Consider the following 17,500-nt stretch of genomic DNA (forward strand, 5'->3'; position numbering starts at 1 on the left):
AACTACACTAAATATTAATGTAATATATTAATAAAAAAATTGATACATAAAATAAATACCAAAAAAGATACGAGGATATTCGGCCCCCTCCTACATATTTGATACCTTCCCCTACAAAAAAACTTGTAACACCAAAACCATTCGGAATTCCATCAATTATTCGTCTATCAAAAAACGAAACTATTTCGGCCAAATCTCGTACACCCTTAATTATAGATGTTGCGTAAAAAGCATCTATATAACCGCGGTTAGCAGACCAATTATATATGATACTTATTATTTTGTCCCAAAAAATTCTCTTTTGACCTCTTTTATTAAATGAATTAATTAAGTCAAAATTTTTTAACGATGAATAAACGGGTTTATAAAAAAAGAAAGCTATAAATATTCCCCAATAAGCTATACTAACTGAAAAAGTGGCATTTATCCCAAATTCATACCAGTCCATAGAAGTATTCGAATTAGAATGTAAAAGGTTTATAGATGGAGTTAACCATTTAGTTAATATATCCAAATCCATTCCTTCTTGATTGAATGGAATTCCTATAAATCCAATGAAGAAAGTAAACAGAATCAATAAAATTAAAGGAAATAACATCGTATTGTCCGATTCATGAGGATATGCGGAAATATTCTTATTGTCAGAATCAGTAATAGTAATAAAAGATGGCATCATTTTTCTTAAATTTTCATCAATTTGATATGGTTTTTTCGAAAAAAAATAAGCTCTTTCCTTATTATTCATTGTTAATAAGGTTAATAAAGGAAATTTTTGATTAATCCTTTTCACTCTTTCTTTACCCCATAAAGATATTGAATAAAAAGAACTACTTTTTTTTCCACTGTAATTTTTAAAAAAAAGATTGAAATGTCCCTCAAACGTAAGTAAATAGATTCGAAACATATAAAATGCGGTTAATCCGGCCGTGAAATAAGCAATTATTGCGAAAATTGGCGAATACACCCAACTATCATTAAGAATTTCATCTTTGGACCAAAAACAAGCAAGAGGCGGAATACCACAAAGAGAAAGTGTACCTATTAAAAAAGCAGTTTTTGTAATTGGCACATGTTTTGTTAACCCCCCCATAAGAACCATATTTTGACTTTTATCCGGAGAATATCCAACAATAGTTTCCATTGAATGAATAAGGGATCCAGATCCTAAAAACAATAATGCTTTTGAATAAGCATGAGTAATCAAATGAAATAAAGCAGCTCGATAAGAACCCATACCTAGAGCTAACATCATATAACCCAACTGAGACATTGTAGAATAAGCTAAACTTCTCTTAATGTCTTTTTGAGCAAGAGCTAAGGTCGCTCCTAACAGTACTGTTATTATACCTATAAAAGATATTACATACATTACATAAGGTATAACTATGAAAAGAGGAAGTAGTCGAGCAACTAGAAAAATACCCGCTGCTACCATGGTAGCAGCATGTATGAGAGCTGAAATAGGAGTAGGACCCTCCATAGCATCGGGTAACCATACATGAAGGGGAAATTGGGCAGATTTAGCAACTGCACCAGCAAATAACAATAAAGCACATAAAATACAAAATAAGGAATTGACCTCATTATCATTAATTAAATTATTGAATATTTCAAACAAATCCTGAAACTCAAAACTACCTGTTATACAATAAAGACCTAAAATTCCTAATAATAAGCCAAAATCTCCTACACGATTAGTCACAAATGCTTTTTGACAAGCATTTGCGGCAATAGGTCGTGTGAACCAAAAACCTATTAATAGATATGAACACATTCCAACTAATTCCCAAAAAATATAAATTTGTATTAAATTCGAACTAGTAACTAATCCCAACATAGAAGTATTGAAAAAACTCATATATGCGAAAAATCTCAAATATCCTCGATCATGAGACATATAATTATCACTATAAATAAGAACCAGAATTGCAACAGTAGTGATTAACATTGACATAATAGAAGTAAGTGGATCGAGTAAGTAGCCAAATTCTAAAGAAAAATCATTATTAATGGTCCAAGACCATACATATTGATAAATGGAATTACTATTTATTTGCTGAATAGACAATTTCATCGAAAAAACCATAACTATACTTAACAACGAAATACTCGAAAAAGCCCATATACGCCGAAGATTTTTTGTTGCCATCGGAAAAAAGAAAAGGCCAGCTCCTATTAACAAAGGAACTGGAAGTGGAAGGAAAGGTATGATCCATGCATATTGGTATATATGTTCCATAATAGAATAGAAAAATTTTATATTAATTAATTTTTTTGTTTACGATTCGTAGGCTCGTGCCTCTTTTGAAAGAAGTCAATAAAAAAACCAAGATATATAATAACTTAAATAGCATTTTTTTCATTTTACATTTTCTATTCTATATCAAATATTCATATTGATGTTGAGCATTTTTTTTTTAATATTCAAATCACGAACGTATATTTGGTCAAATAACCAATTTATTAGTAAAAGTTAGTACTTAATTAATAATTATTAAATAAATGAAAAATATTGAAGCCTATGAAGTAGGAAGATAAAAAAATTCCACTTTCATTTCCATTTAAGTCAAATACATATTTAAGAATAAAGGATAACGATTCGACTAAAAAAGACTATGAATCAATAAAATTTACTAAAGATCTAATAAAGTCAATAATGATAAAAAAATTTAAGTATTAAAGAATTACAGTTTTTCAATAATTTGAATTAGTCTTAATCAATTTCGTACAAATTGGATTTGTTTTATTTTATGGATATTCTATGAAGTAGAATATTTTGTTTCTCCTAATCAAATATTTTCGATTATTTTAAGAGAAATATAGAAAATAGATTTCTAGTTTATAATTATGTTATGCTTTTCTATTTTCAAAAATTTAAAGGTATCGCCTAAAATCTAAATACATAGATAATGAATAGAAAACAAAGATTCGTTTGAACAATAGATGTCTTTCACATCCAATTATAACAATGAATAATCAATTCAATTTTAAATGGCAGTTCCAAAAAAACGTACTTCAATTTACAAAAAGCGTATTCGTAAAAATATTTGGAAAAAAAAGGGGTATTGGGAGGCGTTAAAAGCCTTTTCGTTAGCAAAATCCCTTTCTACCGGGAATTCAAAAAGTTTTTTTATAGGTAATGAAACCTTGGAATAATCGAAATCGACCTGACTAAAAAAAAATGGTATAACAAATTCTAAATACTTTGCATTTAGAATCAAAATATCTAAAATAAACGATTTAAATTGGGTTGTATTTACTAATTAATGTTTCGAACTATATAAAATTGTAACTTTTTTTCTTATGATATGACGAATAAGAACTCTTATGCCGACCCTAACATAGTCCTTTTTGTTTTTGTTTGAAAAACTATATATAGAGAAGATTTCATCACCTTTCTTTTTTAGTCTATTTTGTCATTTATAAGATGGGGATTTTTTCCCCATCAACCTCTTTGTTTTGTCACAATACAATAAAAAAAGTTTTCCACCTATATAGTATATTTTATAAAAAAGGCAAATAGAAAATGGTTCAATTTTAACTTCCGGAAGTATTGTTTCTCGGAATTTCTATATTATATATTCGTCCATTTGAAATCAATCAAAAAAGCCCTTTACTTTTGAAATACGTTTCAATAGAAATCCAAACTTTTTTATATGACATATCCGGTTCAATACTTAACAAGAAAAATTTTACCAATTAATTTGTTTTGGATAAAAAACTACCTATTTACAAAAAAGAAAGCTCGTCGACGCCATGTTGAAATTGTGATAAAAATAGTCTATTTTTTATAATCTATGTATTTCTTATTTGCTATTTTTGCAAATTGAGGTCTATTCTGGAATGAAAGACAGAATCGTCTAGTTACAAAGGGTCCAAACATAAACTACATGAAAGTCCATTGACAAATTAAAGCAGTACTATAAAAATAAAATTGACTTAAAATAACAAAAAACAACTAAGTAATATATAATTATTATGAATATGAAACATTTCAATTAATGAAGAAAAAGGGATTTGCAAATCGAAACGGAACTGGTTCAAAAAAGCAAATATTGTATTGAATTAATCTCGACGATTGAATAAAAACGGGTTATTATGATTTCAAACAAGCCGCTATGGTGAAATTGGTAGACACGCTGCTCTTAGGAAGCAGTGCGAGAGCATCTCGGTTCGAGTCCGAGTGGCGGCATGGCATCTTAAAATTCTCAAAAAATTTCAATAGCAATAGTCCTATAACCTATAATAAATAATGAAAATGAAATAATTTTTTTCTGATTTCCATTTCATAATTTGTAATTGAGGGATTTCTTTTTTTTTTTTTTTAATATATATATGATATTTTCTACTTTAGAGCATATTTTAACTCATATTTCTTTTTCAACGGTTTCCGTTGTAATTACACTCCATTTGATAACTTTATTAGTTAATAAAATTGTAGGACTATCTAATTCATTAGAAAAAGGCATGATAGTTACTTTTGTCTGTATAACAGGATTATTAGTGACTCGTTGGGTTTATTGGAAGCATTTCCCATTAAGTGATCTATATGAATCATTAATCTTCCTTTCCTGGAGTTTCTACCTTATTCATATGATTCCATATTTTTTTAAAAAAGAGAAAAATTCTTTAAGTGCAATAACTGCACCAAGTGCTATTTTTACCCAAGGATTTGCTACGTCAGGTCTGTTAACTGAAATGCATCAATCCGCAATATTAGTACCTGCTCTCCAATCCCAGTGGTTAATGATGCATGTAAGTATGATGGTATTGAGTTATGCAGCTCTTTTATGCGGATCATTATTATCAGTAACACTTCTAATCATTACATTTCAAAAAGATATAATAAGGATTTTTGATAAACGAAAACATTTTTTAAATGATTCATTTTTCTTCGGTGAGGTTCAATACATGAATCAAAAAAGCAATATTGTACAAAATGCTTTGCCCTCTTTTGGTAGAAATTATTACAGGTCCCAATTGATTGAACAACTGGATCATTGGAGTTATCGTGTTATTAGTCTAGGATTTATCTTTTTAACCATAGGTATTCTTTCAGGGGCAGTATGGGCCAATGAGGCATGGGGATCATATTGGAATTGGGACCCAAAAGAAACTTGGGCATTTATTACTTGGACCATATTTGCAATTTATTTACATATTCGAACAAATAAAAATTTGCGGGGTGCAAATTCTGCAATTGTGGCTTTTATAGGCTTTCTTATAATTTGGATATGCTATTTTGGGGTCAATCTATTAGGAATAGGACTACATAGTTATGGTTCATTTACATTAACACTTAATTAAATGGAAAACGAGACTTTATGAATACAAATATAGTATAAGGCAGAAGTAAGTTTTTTATGTTTGTGAGAACCATTTAAATCATGATTTAAATGGTTCTCACAAACATAAAAATTGCCTAATTATAATTCCGATTCTGTCTTTCTTTTTCTTACGTTACATAAAGAAGGCTGCTTTTTTCATTTCATTAAATGAAATGAAAAGAAATCTATCTATAAAAAAAATTGGATAAAATAGCTTCTACTTTCTCAACTGATAGTGAGAGAACGAAATCCGGGTAAATGCCAATACCTATTACTGGTAGAAAGATAGAAGTCGAAACAAACAACTCTCGCGGCCCAGAATCAAAAAAAGAAGAGTTTGTAATGTTAAATAATTTATATCCATAAAACATTTGACGTAACATAGATAATGAATAAATAGGAGTTAAAATCATTCCAATTGCCATTCCAAAAGTAATTAGTATTTTTGGTATTAAAAGATATTTTTGGCTGGTAATTATTCCAAAAAATACTAATAATTCTGCAATAAAACCACTCATGCCTGGTAATGCAAGGGATGCCATGGAAAAACTACTGAAGAGTGTGAATATTTTTGGCATTGGAATCGCTATTCCGCCCATTTCGTCGAGATAAACAAGACGTATTCTATCGTAACTAGTTCCCGCTAAGAAAAAAAGTGCAGCACCAATAAATCCATGAGAAATCATTTGTAAAATGGCCCCATTAAGTCCCGTATCGGTTATAGAACTAATTCCTATAATTATGAAACCCATGTGAGATACAGAGGAATAAGCTATTCGTTTTTTTAAATTACGTTGTCCGGGAGATGTTGAAGCTGCATAGATTATTTGGATTGTGCCTATTATCATCAACCAAGGAGAAAATATAGAATGAGCATGAGGTAATAATTCCATGTTGATCCGAACCAATCCATATGCTCCCATTTTTAATAAGATTCCAGCTAGAAGCATACAAGTACTGTAATGTGCTTCTCCGTGGGTATCTGGTAACCATGTATGTAAAGGTATAATCGGTAATTTGACAGCAAAAGCAATAAAAAATCCAATATAGAATATTATTTCTAATGCCACGGGATACGATTGATTAACTAATGTTTCCAAATTTAATGTTGGTTCGTTGGAACCATATAAACCAACACCCAGAACTCCCATTAATAGAAAAATGGAACCCCCTGCAGTATACAAAATAAATTTAGTAGCGGAGTAGAGACGTTTCTTTCCCCCCCACATGGATAAAAGTAGGTAAACAGGAATTAATTCTAATTCCCACATTATGAAAAAAAGTAAAAGGTCTCGGGACGAAAATAATCCTATTTGGCCACTGTACATCGCTAACATCAGGAAATGGAATAATCGAGAATCTCGAGTAACTGGCCAAGCTGCTAGAGTAGCTAAAGTGGTGATGAATCCCGTCAGTAAAATAGGTCCTATCGAAAGCCCATCGATTCCTAATCTCCAATGGAAATCAAAAAAGTTGATCCATTTATAATCTTCTGCCAGTTGGATTAATGGATCGTCCGGTTGGAAATGATAACAAAATGCATAGGTCGTTAGAAGAAGCTCTAAAATAGAAATACATATGGTATACCATTTAATAACCTTATTTCCTCTATGAGGAAATAAGAAAATTAAAGAACCCGCAAATACGGGCAAAACTACAATGGTTGTTAACCAGGGAAAATAATTCGTGGTAAAGACAAGATACACTTGGGCCAAAAAAACCCGTACCCCAAAAGAAATCCATTTCTTTTGGGGTACGGGTTTTTGTCGGTAAAAAAAATCCAAATATAATAAATGGATTCAAATGGAATTTTCTGAAACGTATCAATAACCTAGACCCATACTGCGCGTTGTTTCATGCCATAAATAAACTCGAACGCTTAAAAAATCTGTTGGACAAGCGGATTCACATCTCTTACAACCAACACAATCCTCTGTTCTTGGAGCAGAAGCTATTTGTTTAGCCTTACATCCGTCCCAAGGTATCATTTCTAATACATCTGTGGGGCAAGCTCGGACACATTGAGTACATCCTATACATGTATCATAAATCTTAACTGAATGTGACATTAGATCTATAATTTTTTTAACTTCATTAATTTTCGATCTAGTTCTAGTAAAGTAAATGAAATACATATTCAATTACCAGACGAATCAATAATTTCCCAGAATTTTTTGAATCAATAGATTTCTGGAGGAGAAATGGAAAAGAGGTCCAAAATATTTTGATTTATTACATTTTTGAAAGTATATCTTAAGGTGCGATATCTAGTAATCTAATTTGAATTGATGAATATTAAAATTTGAATTTCTAGAATATAATTTTCTATAATAAAATAAAAAATACTATACTATTTATTCAATAAATTCGATTGATTGATACGAATTGATTTTCTGTTACGATAAATTGAAGAAACAATAGCCGGTCCAATAGCTGCTTCAGCGGCTGCAATGGCTATAACAAAAATTGAGAAAATGTTTCCTTTTAATTGGCGACTATCAAAAAAATCAGAAAATGTTACAAAATTTAGATTAACTGCATTCAATATAAGTTCAAGACACATAAGAGCCCGAACCAAATTTCGGCTCGTGACTAATCCATAAATCCCGATAGAAAATAAAAAAGCACTCAAAACAAGTACATGCTCGAGTATCATTGACCAACTCCTTAGCAATCTCTATTCATTTCAATATGAACAACAATTAAACCAATTTGATTGACTAGAATGTAACAAGTTAGAATAGAAGAAATTAAGAGCAAAAAAATAGTCTAATAAAAAATTGAACTAAAAGTTTTTAAACCAATTCAAATAGAATTGAATGAAAATGAATATGATAAAATAGAATTTTGATTTGGATTACTAATTTTAAAAATGAATTATTGACGAGCCACGGCAATTGCACCTATTAAAGCAACTAATAGAATTATTGAAATGAGTTCAAATGGAAGAAAAAAATCGGTTGATAAATGAATTCCAATTTGTTGACTAGCATTTATCAAATCTTGTTCGATAATCTGGTTTGATTTTGTAGTCCAAATAATCCCATACCAGGACGTATTTAGAATAGTAAAAATTAATGAAACAAAAAGACTTGTACAAACCAATGAAGTAACCGCGTCCCCAACAGTCCACAGATAAAAATTTTTGTCATATTCTGGACCATTCATGAACATTACAGAAAATATTATTAATATGTTTATAGCTCCCACATAAATAAGAAGTTGTGCAGAAGCTACAAAGTGGGAGTTTGCTAGAATATAGAATAAAGATATACAAACAAGAACCAATCCCAGTGAAAAAGCCGAAAAAATGGGATTGGTAAATAATACTACTCCTAGACCTCCTAATATAAGACCCGACCCCAGAAAGACTAAAAGAAAATCATGTATTGGTCCAGGTAAATCCATTATATGGAAAAGAAGAGATAAAAAAATTGGAATGTTTCATGATCTTATTGACTTGAACAGGAAAAAATAAGTTTATGCGTTCCTAATTGCTAAACCCTAATGTGTATGACTTAATGTGAGTAAAGTAAAATTATTGGACCCATCCCATTCTTTTTTATCTGAAAGGGTAGTTCGCAACTAAAACTATTATAAACAGATTTTAACTAGTTTTAGTTGCGATTTTCACCAATCAATAGGAATAGTGAATAATCGGAATTTCTAGTTATTGAACAATAAAAAAAAAAGAACCTTAATAATTGCGAATTGTTTTTCAATCACGAGATTTCTCTTTTGTTTGAGGCGAATTCAAAATTGTTCGAATTGTGTAATCATCCGTTATTGCTATTGGTAAACGACCCATAGCAATTTGATTATAATTTAATTCGTGACGATCATAAGTGGAAAGCTCATATTCTTCGGTCATTGATAAACAATTTGTTGGACAATACTCAACACAATTACCACAAAATATACAAACTCCGAAATCAATGCTATAATTAAGCAACCGTTTTTTTCGAATATCCGTTTCCAATTTCCAATCAACAACGGGTAAATCTATAGGACATGCACGAACACATACTTCACAAGCAATGCATTTATCAAATTCAAAGTGAATTCGACCACGAAAACGTTCCGATGTGATCAATTTTTCATAAGGATATTGAATAGTTACAGGTAAACGGTTAGCGTGGGATAGGGTAATCATAAAACCTTGACCAATGTACCTTGCTGCGCGTATTGTTTGTTGACCATAATTGATGAACCCAGTTACCATAGGGAACATATAGTAAATATCAATAAAAAAATAAGATTTTTTTTCTTTCTCTTGTTTGTGCCAAGTTGTGAATTAAATTATAGTAAATATCAAATATTCTTTTTTTTTTAGAATTTATAATGAAAGGAGTTGGGAAGAAGTTGTTAATAATAGATTACCTAAAGAAATAGGTAAAAGAAATTTCCATCCAAGATTTAATAATTGGTCCATTCTCAGTCTAGGTAAAGTCCATCTTGTTGTGATAGAAATGAACAAGAACAAAAAAGTTTTAGCTAATGTAATGAAAATACCAATTGTTGTTCCAAAAACTCCACCTACTTGATTTATTTCAAAAAACTCAGAGATGAATATGTATGGAATAGAGAGATTCCAACCACCCAAGTAAAGAACGGTTACAAATAATGAAGAGATTAGTAGATTTAGATAAGACGCAACATAAAATAAACCAAATTTAATACCTGAATATTCGGTTTGATAACCTGCTACTAATTCTTCTTCTGCTTCTGGTAAATCAAAAGGTAATCTTTCGCATTCTGCTAGAGAAGAAATTATAAAAACAATAAACCCTATAGGTTGCCGCCACAAATTCCATCCCCAAAACCCATATTTTGACTGCGCCTCAACTATATCAACTGTACTTGAACTGTTAGATAATCATAGTCGATGATAAGATCACTCTTGTCATCGCTATTACAGAACCGTACATGAGATTTTCACCTCATACGGCTCCTCAAAAGCCATAAATAAATCTAAGGACTGATTCGATATTCTTTGATCTTGATATGTTTGTAGACTAAATAAAACGAAAATGAATCGAAAAATCCTGAATTAGACCAATGAAATTCTGTCTGCTATACTAGAAAAAGTGCTTCGGAATTGATCTCATCTTTTACTTTAGCTTTGAAGAATTTTCATTTTTTTTTATTGAGTAATAACTTAATCCTTGAATAAAATACGCTTTTACCAATATCAATAAAAACTTCACCTTATTATTTTTGATTCCGAAAAAGAATTTAACATTTATTCATAATTTATGCCATGACAAAAATCTCATTTCTATTAATATAGATATCGGAAAAAGATCTTTTTTTTTGCAATTCCATTTCTATATATTTTTATATTAACATTAGCTATTTTTTTTCGTCCCTCTTATTTCTTTTATTTAGGCTTAAAATAAAAAAGTAAAAGATTACTTCGTTCCTGATAGTCATTCACTTAATCGGTGGATAGGAGCATACTCTGGATCGGAATTTGTGGGAGTACTGCTTGATCATTTCTACCAATTTAAAGCCTCAATTAGTATTTCTTTTATGTAAAAATATCTCTTCGGATAACTTACATAATCTCTATTACAAATCCTTTGTGTACTTTGGTGTTCCTAATCATCCACTCATTTTTGTTCAATCTCTATGGTAATTAATGTCATGTATGGTAATACATATAAAAAAAAAGATAGTCAAAACTCCATAGAATTGTTCTTTTCAACCCGCTTCAAGTTATGAGGACTAATTATCCAATCTTGGGGGAAACAAACAACCTTGACTCCTTATGTTTATTTTCGTTTAACCCTTGTACATAGGCAATGAGATTCTCTTTTTTACTGCGAATTTCGAAGCTGTTTTTTTTCACTCATCTAACTATCTAGTTTAGTTTATCAATCCGATCAGTGAATAAAAAAAAAGATGCTATTCAATACATTTCATTTTTATTCTTAGAAACCTAAAAAGAAATGAATGGGGTGAGGGTGAAGACCTATGTCTCAACGAATCACACGTAGAGATATTGATAACACACATAGAGTTAATGGTATTTCATAACTAATTGATTGGGCAGCAGCCCGTAGCCCACCTAAAAAGGAATATTTATTATTTGATCCATATCCTGACATAAGAAGTCCAATGGGAGCAATGCTTGAAATAGCGATCCATAAAAAAACGCCAATACTGAGATCGGCTAGAACAAGGTGAGAACTAAAAGGAATTACTAAATAACTTAGTAGAATTGATATGACTGCTATAGAAGGTCCGATACTAAATAAATATGTATCCCCTCTAGATGGAATAAGATTCTCTTTAAAAAGTAGTTTTGTTCCGTCCGCTAGAGCTTGAAGAATTCCCAAAGGGCCGGCATATTCAGGTCCAATACGTTGTTGTATACTCGCGGATATTGTTCTTTCTAACCACACAATTACTAGTACACCTATTGTGATTCCCAATACGAGAATCAAAATAGGGAAAAGCATCCATATAGTCCCATAAACCTCTTTTAAGGATTCCAATCTGGAAAAAGAATTGATAGCTTGTACTTCTGTTGTATTAATTATCATTTCAACGATCAACTTCTCCCATAATGATATCTATGCTACCTAGTATCGTCATAATATCAGCCAATTTCATTTTTTTAACTAATTGAGGAAGAATTTGCAAATTGATAAAACCCGGGGGGCGGATTTTCCATCTCCAAGGAAAAACGCTCTGATCTCCTATCAAAAATATTCCTAATTCTCCCTTTGGGGCTTCAGCTCTTACATAAAGTTCTTGTTTCGACAATTCAAAAGCCGGAGATGGCTTTTTACTAATGAATCGATATTCAAAATCATTCCATTCAGGATATTTTTTTCTATTAAAGCGTCGGATTTCTAAATTCTCATAGGGACCCCCTGGAATTCCTTCTAGAGCTTGTTGAATAATTTTTATGGATTCTGCCATTTCACCAATTCGTATTAAATAACGAGCTAATGAATCTCCTTCTTTTTGCCATTGGACCTCCCAATCAAATTCGTCGTAACACTCATAATGATCAACTTTACGAAGATCCCATTCTATTCCCGAAGCTCGTAGCATTGGCCCTGATAAACCCCAATTTAGTGCTTCTTCTCCACCAATAATGCCTACGTTCTCAACTCGTTCTAAAAAAATAGGATTTCGCGTAATAAGTTTTTGGTATTCAGTAAGTCCTATTAAAAAATAATCACAAAAATCTAAACATTTATCTATCCATCCATAAGGTAGATCGGCAGCTACTCCTCCAATACGAAAATAATTATGCATCATTCTCATACCGGTAGCAGCTTCGAATAAATCATATATCAATTCTCTTTCTCTGAAAATATAGAAGAAAGGGGTCTGCGCGCCAATATCCGCCATAAAAGGGCCGAGCCATAACAAATGAGAAGCTATACGACTTAATTCCAACATAATTACTCGGATATAGCTAGCTCTTTTAGGTACTTGAATATTTCCCAACTGTTCCGGTCCGTTTACAGTGATTGCTTCTGTGAACATAGTAGCTAAATAATCCCAACGTGTCACATAAGGAAGATATTGTATAATTGTTCGGTTTTCCGCAATTTTTTCCATACCCCTGTGTAAATAACCCACTATTGGTTCACAGTCAATAACATCTTCACCGTCTAAAGTAACGATGAGTCGGAGAACGCCATGCATTGATGGATGGTGAGGGCCCATATTGACTATCATGAGGTCTTTTCTGGAAGTTGGTACAGTCATAGGTTTTTCCCCGATTCATTCTTTACACGAATTCATTTTTCCATGAATTGCTGAAAACAAAAAGAAGTTCATCAAAATTCAAGATCTAATAAATCAAATAATTCAAAACGACTCTTCAAATTAACGTGTTTTTAGTTCTCGAATGTTCAATTGACTTATTAATTCTTTATAACGTACTACATTTTTCTTTGACAAATAAGCCAGTAGTCGTTGGCGTTTTCCCAGAATTTTTCGTAGTCCTCTCTGAGATGAATAGTCTTTTTTGTGCAATTCCAAATGTGAAGTAAGTCTTCGTATCTTATTGGTAAAACAGAATACTTGAAATTCAACAGACCCTCTGTTTTCTTCTTTTTTTTCATCCGAAATAACGGATATGAATGAATTTTTTTTCATAAATTCTTAACCTTCCTTACCTTTTTATTTTTACAAAATATGGAATTTTACCGATCAGTAATAATAATGCCAGCTATTTTAATCTGGTATACACAATAACGTCACAATACCTTATTGATTCATTTTATCAAAGAAACTTAATAAAGAAAATTATGTTGAGTAATTTCTGGATATAATTGATACGTCATCGAATTAGTATCATGTATCGGAATTGAATGTACGACAAGACGTGTGGACCTCTGTTTATCTACCAAATAAATAGGGAATCCATAAGACAAATGCATCATAAACGCATTTTTAATTGTGGATACATATGTATTCTTAATATACTAAAACGACTCCCGTTATTAGTATCAAACCAATAACGATTCATACAAGCTAGATCTTCTAATCGATAATTGGGCCAAAGAAAGAATTTAAATTTTCTAAATGTATTTTTATCTCGATCAAAATCTTTATTTTCATCAAAAAGTTGACTACAGTTTTTTACCCGATTCCCTATTGGGTTTGGATTCACACCATTATTATTCCCTGAATTCAAACAAATTAGAATTCTCAATTCTCTACGACGCCTCGGCGATAAAATATTTTCAGGAGCAACCAAATCAAAATTGTTTTTGTCTCTTTCACCCAATTTTTTTTTATCAACATTTTCACTGTATCTTTTTTGATTATTTTGGTCTTTACTCTTATGAACCAATGAAAGACCTATGGTTTGATACAGAAGAAATTGGCCATCGCCTTTTATAGACAGACGAATCGGTTCAATAAAAAGTATCCCTTTTTTTCGCAAGTTTTGAAGAGTAAGATCTTTCTCATCCAATAGTAGATTCATATCTATTTCTCTTTTTTCTATAGAGGCTATGGCAATTTCTGTTGGATCTATCAATCTAAGCATGAGACAAGATACTTTGATATTATCGAGCACTTTTTGAGTAAAATAATCAGGCCATTTCAATTGAAAAAGCAAATATCTTTTCAGTAATAAAGAAATTCCCGTTTCTGTACCATTCTTGGATTGTTTTTTCTTTTGAGGTTTTTTCATATCTGATCTTATATAATCTTCTTCAATATCTTTTTGTCGATTTGAGAGAACAGATTCAGAGTTTTCTTGAACATATGATCCAAGATCTTCTTTACTTACGAGGTCATTTTCGTCTTCATTCCCATTCTCTAATTCAAATCCAAGATCTTCTTTACTTACGAGTTCGTTTTCGTCTTGATTCCCATTCTCTAATTCAAATCCAAGATCTTCTTTACTTATTAGTTCATTTTCGTCTTGATTCCCATTCTCTAATTCAAAAGATTTTTTTTCATTTAATGGTATAAAAGCATTTTTTTTTTTCTTTCTGTTGATATTTTTATTTTCATTAAAATTTTCACTTACATTATAATTTGAAAAAAGAAGATTAATTGGTATAATCCAAGGTTTCAGTTTATATGCATTATAAAATAAAAAAAATTCGGAGAAAAACCAAGATTCCAGATTTGGTATGAGATGACTTAGTATTTCTTCGTTCATTCCCATCCAATCAAAAAGGTTTTTTTTTTGATCGGATCCCCCGATTTCTTGATAAATTGTACTATAAAAAACACTTTTATTATCAATTTGATCAAGAATTTTAGAATTCTTAGATTTAGTTTTAGTATTCTCATTCATGCTAGTACTGATATCGACCCAGGCCTCAATGTCGACTTTTTTTCTAAGACAAAAATGGAGCATTTTCAAATCAAAATATTTTCTATCTGTATTTTTCTCTATATCCTTAATATTCTTTATTCCTAAATTTTTAGTGATAGAAATATTACACCACATGTCAATTAATTCGTCTTTATTTATGTTGTAATTATAAGCATAAGAGAATTCATCGTTCTTATCTTCATAATAAAAAAAATTATATGATAAAACATCATATCTATAGTTTTTTTTTAAATTATCTTTTTTATCTGGCAAGACCAATAAATCGTTTTCAGAATTATTTGTATTTTTGGAATTAATTAATTGTTCTTTTTGATCTGAATTGCTTTTGTTTTTTTGAAAATTGCTATTTTCAACCTCACAATGTTCAGTTACTCTATTTCGCCATTTTTGTGGTACTAATCGAGACCATTTTATCTGAGGTAAATCGTATTGATAATTATTTTTCAATTTTAACCAGTTTTTCCATTGGTTCATTTCAGAATTCGTAAGTTTTTTAGTCTTTAGCTTGGAATGAGCTATTCCTTGGGTTCCAAAATAATCTTTTATTTCATTTTTAAGAAATAAAGATATTCCACGATACTGAAGGACAGATCTTAACTTAGATAAGTTAAGAATTTTTGCTTGGGATAATTTATAAAATACATAGGCTTGTGACAAAAAAGAAAAATCAGAAATAATTTTCGAATTCTTAGTAAGATTACTATTACTAAGAAAAGGCAAAATTTGGTTTTTTATAGTCGAAATTATATTTTTATTTTGTTTATTAATCCTTTCAGGATTTTTTTCATTATTGTAAATGGATTTATCAATCCAAATTTTTGTTGATTCAAGAAAAAGTTGTGTATTAATTCTAGGAATATTAATGATATATAGAAATATATCTACGTATATCCTTTCTCTAAAAAATTTCAAAATATAATTTGATTTACGGATTAATCGAGCATTTCTTCTTTTTAATATTTGACCAATACTTTTTGGCGATTTGAATTTCGTAGTACCATAACGTGTTTGGTTAGGACTAATATTTTTTTTGATATTGTCTTTTGAAATTTTTTCTATTTGATTTTTGATTATCCTTGTTCTATTAGCTAAATCTTTCATTTTTTGTTCTGTCATTGAAGAATTTGTCCGATTTAGGAATCGGGTTTGAATGGATGATTCAATAGCCATATGCCTATTGATTATCGAATCTTTTTCTTTTTTTCTTTCACTAAATTCTTCTCTCAATCCAAATACTAGAATTGGATTTACGGTTGACATTTTTTTTTTTAAACCTAGAAGGATTTCAATAATCCCATTTTTTCTTTCATTTTCTAAGTTTCGAAAAAATAGAATTTTTTTGGCGAGTTCTTTAAAAATAGGTTGAAAAAAAGAAGGGACTTTTCGGGGAGGACCAAAAGGAAGATCAGTTTCCATTCCCAAAACTGTTAAAAAACAAAAATTACGTGTTTTAATTTGTTTGTTTTTTTTTATTATATCTTTACGAGAAAGTCGTATTATAGATCTGTGCCAAGGTTTTAGACGGAAAGGAAAAAATATCTTTATCTGAATACCCTCTGTTAACCAGTTTTTAGGAAATTCGGTTTCGGATAATTCAACACCATTATAGGTACATTTAACATGCATTTCGATATCCCACTCGTTGAAATCTTCAGACCATTCAGCAGGTTGGAATAATAATATACGGCCTATATTTTTTGCTATTATCAATAAAGGCAATACAATATATTTTCGAAGAATTGACTGAGTTACTAACATGAAACCCCTTATTATTTGATTAAATGGAATGCTATCCCAGGTTTCGGCTATTTCTATTCGTTCTTTTTCTTTTTTTTCTTCTTCCCTTCTTTTGGATTGTTTTTGTATCTCTTTCGCCTTTAATTCTTCTTTTTTAGAATCAGAAATATGAAATTTTGCATTTTTTCCCATAAAAATTTTTAAAATTCGTTTAATTAATCTGGAAACAGTAAAATAAAAAAAAGAAGAGTTTTCTATTCTGTCTAAAAAAAGTGGGGAATGTATATTTGCTTGAAAAAATTCCCAAATAACTATTTTACGTCTTTGAACACGCATGGAACCCTTAATTATATCTCGACGAAAATCAGATTGTTCTGAATAACGTATCAAAGCTATTTCGCCTGGTTGCTCCGATGTATCCGCGGTATTAGGGGCCGGATTATCGATATTCTCTTGCTTATCTGTATAAATCACTACACGGTTCCCTTTCCTTGTGCGAATTTGATGCTCCGTCGATATGCCTTTTTCATATTGTCTTATATTTTGTTCTAAATCGTTGATTAATTTGTATGACCAACGAGGAACTTTTTTACTTATTTCTTTTATTCCA

At 30.5% G+C, this 17,500-nt stretch overlaps 15 pseudogenes and 19 further genes, besides 28 other annotated features; 6 read left to right on the forward strand and 28 right to left on the reverse strand. All coding sequences in view use genetic code 11, as the record gives it.

The window, feature by feature from the left end:
- ycf1 overlaps positions 1-30 on the forward strand; it is a 1,478-nt gene extending 1,448 nt beyond the window's left edge.
- Positions 1-30: part of a sequence feature (HMMER_hit_ycf1,_position_1_-_1443,_E-Value_0,_score_1236.1;~ID:misc_feature-hmmer_ycf1_2;~source:HMMER) that runs on past the window's edge.
- Positions 1-2,239, reverse strand: part of ndhF — a 2,241-nt gene extending 2 nt beyond the window's left edge.
- Positions 1-2,239: part of a sequence feature (HMMER_hit_ndhF,_position_1_-_2221,_E-Value_0,_score_1878.6;~ID:misc_feature-hmmer_ndhF_1;~source:HMMER) that runs on past the window's edge.
- Positions 26-2,239, reverse strand: ndhF (annotated as a pseudogene; the record flags this gene model as incomplete).
- Positions 26-2,239: a sequence feature (ID:cds-blatx_ndhF_1;~source:blatX).
- ndhD lies at positions 1,206-1,562 on the reverse strand.
- Positions 1,206-1,562: a sequence feature (HMMER_hit_ndhD,_position_653_-_966,_E-Value_1.4e-06, _score_26.8;~ID:misc_feature-hmmer_ndhD_2;~source:HMMER).
- ndhB lies at positions 1,223-1,545 on the reverse strand.
- Positions 1,223-1,545: a sequence feature (HMMER_hit_ndhB,_position_726_-_1012,_E-Value_1.1e-05,_score_24.0;~ID:misc_feature-hmmer_ndhB_5;~source:HMMER).
- A 752-nt stretch (positions 2,240-2,991) lies between the features above and the next one.
- On the forward strand, positions 2,992-3,135 carry rpl32 (annotated as a pseudogene; the record flags this gene model as incomplete).
- Positions 2,992-3,135: a sequence feature (ID:cds-blatx_rpl32_1;~source:blatX).
- rpl32 lies at positions 2,992-3,157 on the forward strand.
- Positions 2,992-3,157: a sequence feature (HMMER_hit_rpl32,_position_1_-_146,_E-Value_3.2e-34,_score_120.0;~ID:misc_feature-hmmer_rpl32_1;~source:HMMER).
- A 1,178-nt stretch (positions 3,158-4,335) lies between these two features.
- ccsA lies at positions 4,336-5,301 on the forward strand.
- Positions 4,336-5,301: a sequence feature (HMMER_hit_ccsA,_position_1_-_957,_E-Value_2.2e-242,_score_807.5;~ID:misc_feature-hmmer_ccsA_1;~source:HMMER).
- ccsA lies at positions 4,336-5,307 on the forward strand (annotated as a pseudogene; the record flags this gene model as incomplete).
- Positions 4,336-5,307: a sequence feature (ID:cds-blatx_ccsA_1;~source:blatX).
- A 205-nt stretch (positions 5,308-5,512) lies between these two features.
- ndhD lies at positions 5,513-7,015 on the reverse strand (annotated as a pseudogene; the record flags this gene model as incomplete). The annotated part of the gene is made up of 1 exon: positions 5,513-7,015. A coding segment is annotated over one exon (1,503 nt), but the record flags the coding sequence as incomplete, so codon positions are not given.
- Positions 5,513-7,015, reverse strand: ndhD.
- Positions 5,513-7,015: a sequence feature (HMMER_hit_ndhD,_position_1_-_1501,_E-Value_0,_score_1413.9;~ID:misc_feature-hmmer_ndhD_1;~source:HMMER).
- ndhF lies at positions 5,981-6,353 on the reverse strand.
- Positions 5,981-6,353: a sequence feature (HMMER_hit_ndhF,_position_733_-_1048,_E-Value_0.0012, _score_16.2;~ID:misc_feature-hmmer_ndhF_2;~source:HMMER).
- A 135-nt stretch (positions 7,016-7,150) lies between the features above and the next one.
- Positions 7,151-7,396, reverse strand: psaC (annotated as a pseudogene). The gene has a single exon. A coding segment is annotated over exon 1 (246 nt), but the record flags the coding sequence as incomplete, so codon positions are not given.
- psaC lies at positions 7,151-7,396 on the reverse strand (annotated as a pseudogene; the record flags this gene model as incomplete).
- Positions 7,151-7,396: a sequence feature (HMMER_hit_psaC,_position_1_-_246,_E-Value_6.8e-72,_score_243.7;~ID:misc_feature-hmmer_psaC_1;~source:HMMER).
- A 281-nt stretch (positions 7,397-7,677) lies between these two features.
- ndhE lies at positions 7,678-7,983 on the reverse strand (annotated as a pseudogene). Its single transcript has one exon. A coding segment is annotated over exon 1 (306 nt), but the record flags the coding sequence as incomplete, so codon positions are not given.
- Positions 7,678-7,983, reverse strand: ndhE (annotated as a pseudogene; the record flags this gene model as incomplete).
- Positions 7,678-7,983: a sequence feature (HMMER_hit_ndhE,_position_1_-_305,_E-Value_2.5e-81,_score_275.1;~ID:misc_feature-hmmer_ndhE_1;~source:HMMER).
- Positions 7,984-8,203: 220 nt separating this feature from the next.
- Positions 8,204-8,735, reverse strand: ndhG.
- Positions 8,204-8,735: a sequence feature (HMMER_hit_ndhG,_position_1_-_531,_E-Value_2e-129,_score_433.8;~ID:misc_feature-hmmer_ndhG_1;~source:HMMER).
- ndhG lies at positions 8,205-8,735 on the reverse strand (annotated as a pseudogene; the record flags this gene model as incomplete).
- Positions 8,205-8,735: a sequence feature (ID:cds-blatx_ndhG_1;~source:blatX).
- A 303-nt stretch (positions 8,736-9,038) lies between these two features.
- On the reverse strand, positions 9,039-9,558 carry ndhI.
- Positions 9,039-9,558: a sequence feature (HMMER_hit_ndhI,_position_1_-_500,_E-Value_1.7e-144,_score_483.2;~ID:misc_feature-hmmer_ndhI_1;~source:HMMER).
- Positions 9,046-9,558, reverse strand: ndhI (annotated as a pseudogene; the record flags this gene model as incomplete).
- Positions 9,046-9,558: a sequence feature (ID:cds-blatx_ndhI_1;~source:blatX).
- psaC lies at positions 9,302-9,396 on the reverse strand.
- Positions 9,302-9,396: a sequence feature (HMMER_hit_psaC,_position_18_-_77,_E-Value_6.4,_score_9.0;~ID:misc_feature-hmmer_psaC_2;~source:HMMER).
- Positions 9,559-9,663: 105 nt separating the features above from the next.
- ndhA lies at positions 9,664-10,203 on the reverse strand (annotated as a pseudogene; the record flags this gene model as incomplete).
- Positions 9,664-10,203: a sequence feature (ID:cds-blatx_ndhA_1;~source:blatX).
- On the reverse strand, positions 9,664-10,225 carry ndhA.
- Positions 9,664-10,225: a sequence feature (HMMER_hit_ndhA,_position_552_-_1090,_E-Value_1.1e-149,_score_501.1;~ID:misc_feature-hmmer_ndhA_2;~source:HMMER).
- Positions 9,664-11,863, reverse strand: ndhA.
- ndhA lies at positions 11,302-11,875 on the reverse strand.
- Positions 11,302-11,875: a sequence feature (HMMER_hit_ndhA,_position_1_-_553,_E-Value_7.9e-152,_score_508.2;~ID:misc_feature-hmmer_ndhA_1;~source:HMMER).
- Positions 11,324-11,863, reverse strand: ndhA (annotated as a pseudogene; the record flags this gene model as incomplete).
- Positions 11,324-11,863: a sequence feature (ID:cds-blatx_ndhA_1;~source:blatX).
- A 1-nt stretch (position 11,876) lies between the features above and the next one.
- ndhH lies at positions 11,877-13,058 on the reverse strand (annotated as a pseudogene; the record flags this gene model as incomplete). The annotated part of the gene is made up of 1 exon: positions 11,877-13,058. A coding segment is annotated over one exon (1,182 nt), but the record flags the coding sequence as incomplete, so codon positions are not given.
- Positions 11,877-13,058, reverse strand: ndhH.
- Positions 11,877-13,058: a sequence feature (HMMER_hit_ndhH,_position_1_-_1181,_E-Value_0,_score_1179.6;~ID:misc_feature-hmmer_ndhH_1;~source:HMMER).
- A 120-nt stretch (positions 13,059-13,178) lies between these two features.
- Positions 13,179-13,451, reverse strand: rps15 (annotated as a pseudogene; the record flags this gene model as incomplete). Its single annotated transcript has 1 exon — positions 13,179-13,451. A coding segment is annotated over one exon (273 nt), but the record flags the coding sequence as incomplete, so codon positions are not given.
- rps15 lies at positions 13,179-13,451 on the reverse strand.
- Positions 13,179-13,451: a sequence feature (HMMER_hit_rps15,_position_2_-_272,_E-Value_3.3e-65,_score_222.8;~ID:misc_feature-hmmer_rps15_1;~source:HMMER).
- Positions 13,452-13,737: 286 nt separating this feature from the next.
- ycf1 lies at positions 13,738-14,653 on the reverse strand.
- Positions 13,738-14,653: a sequence feature (HMMER_hit_ycf1,_position_4558_-_5485,_E-Value_7.2e-158,_score_525.5;~ID:misc_feature-hmmer_ycf1_3;~source:HMMER).
- ycf1 overlaps positions 13,751-17,500 on the reverse strand; it is a pseudogene marked incomplete at both ends in the record, with an annotated part of 5,531 nt that continues 1,781 nt past the window's right edge.
- Positions 13,751-17,500: part of a sequence feature (ID:cds-blatx_ycf1_1;~source:blatX) that runs on past the window's edge.
- psbK lies at positions 14,210-14,327 on the forward strand.
- Positions 14,210-14,327: a sequence feature (HMMER_hit_psbK,_position_62_-_147,_E-Value_8.2,_score_9.2;~ID:misc_feature-hmmer_psbK_3;~source:HMMER).
- ycf1 overlaps positions 14,621-17,500 on the reverse strand; it is a 4,661-nt gene continuing 1,781 nt past the window's right edge.
- Positions 14,621-17,500: part of a sequence feature (HMMER_hit_ycf1,_position_1_-_4680,_E-Value_0,_score_2904.5;~ID:misc_feature-hmmer_ycf1_1;~source:HMMER) that runs on past the window's edge.

This window comes from Beta vulgaris (genome assembly GCF_026745355.1).
Source record: "Beta vulgaris subsp. vulgaris genome assembly, organelle: plastid:chloroplast".
Lineage (NCBI taxonomy): Eukaryota > Viridiplantae > Streptophyta > Magnoliopsida > Caryophyllales > Amaranthaceae > Beta > Beta vulgaris.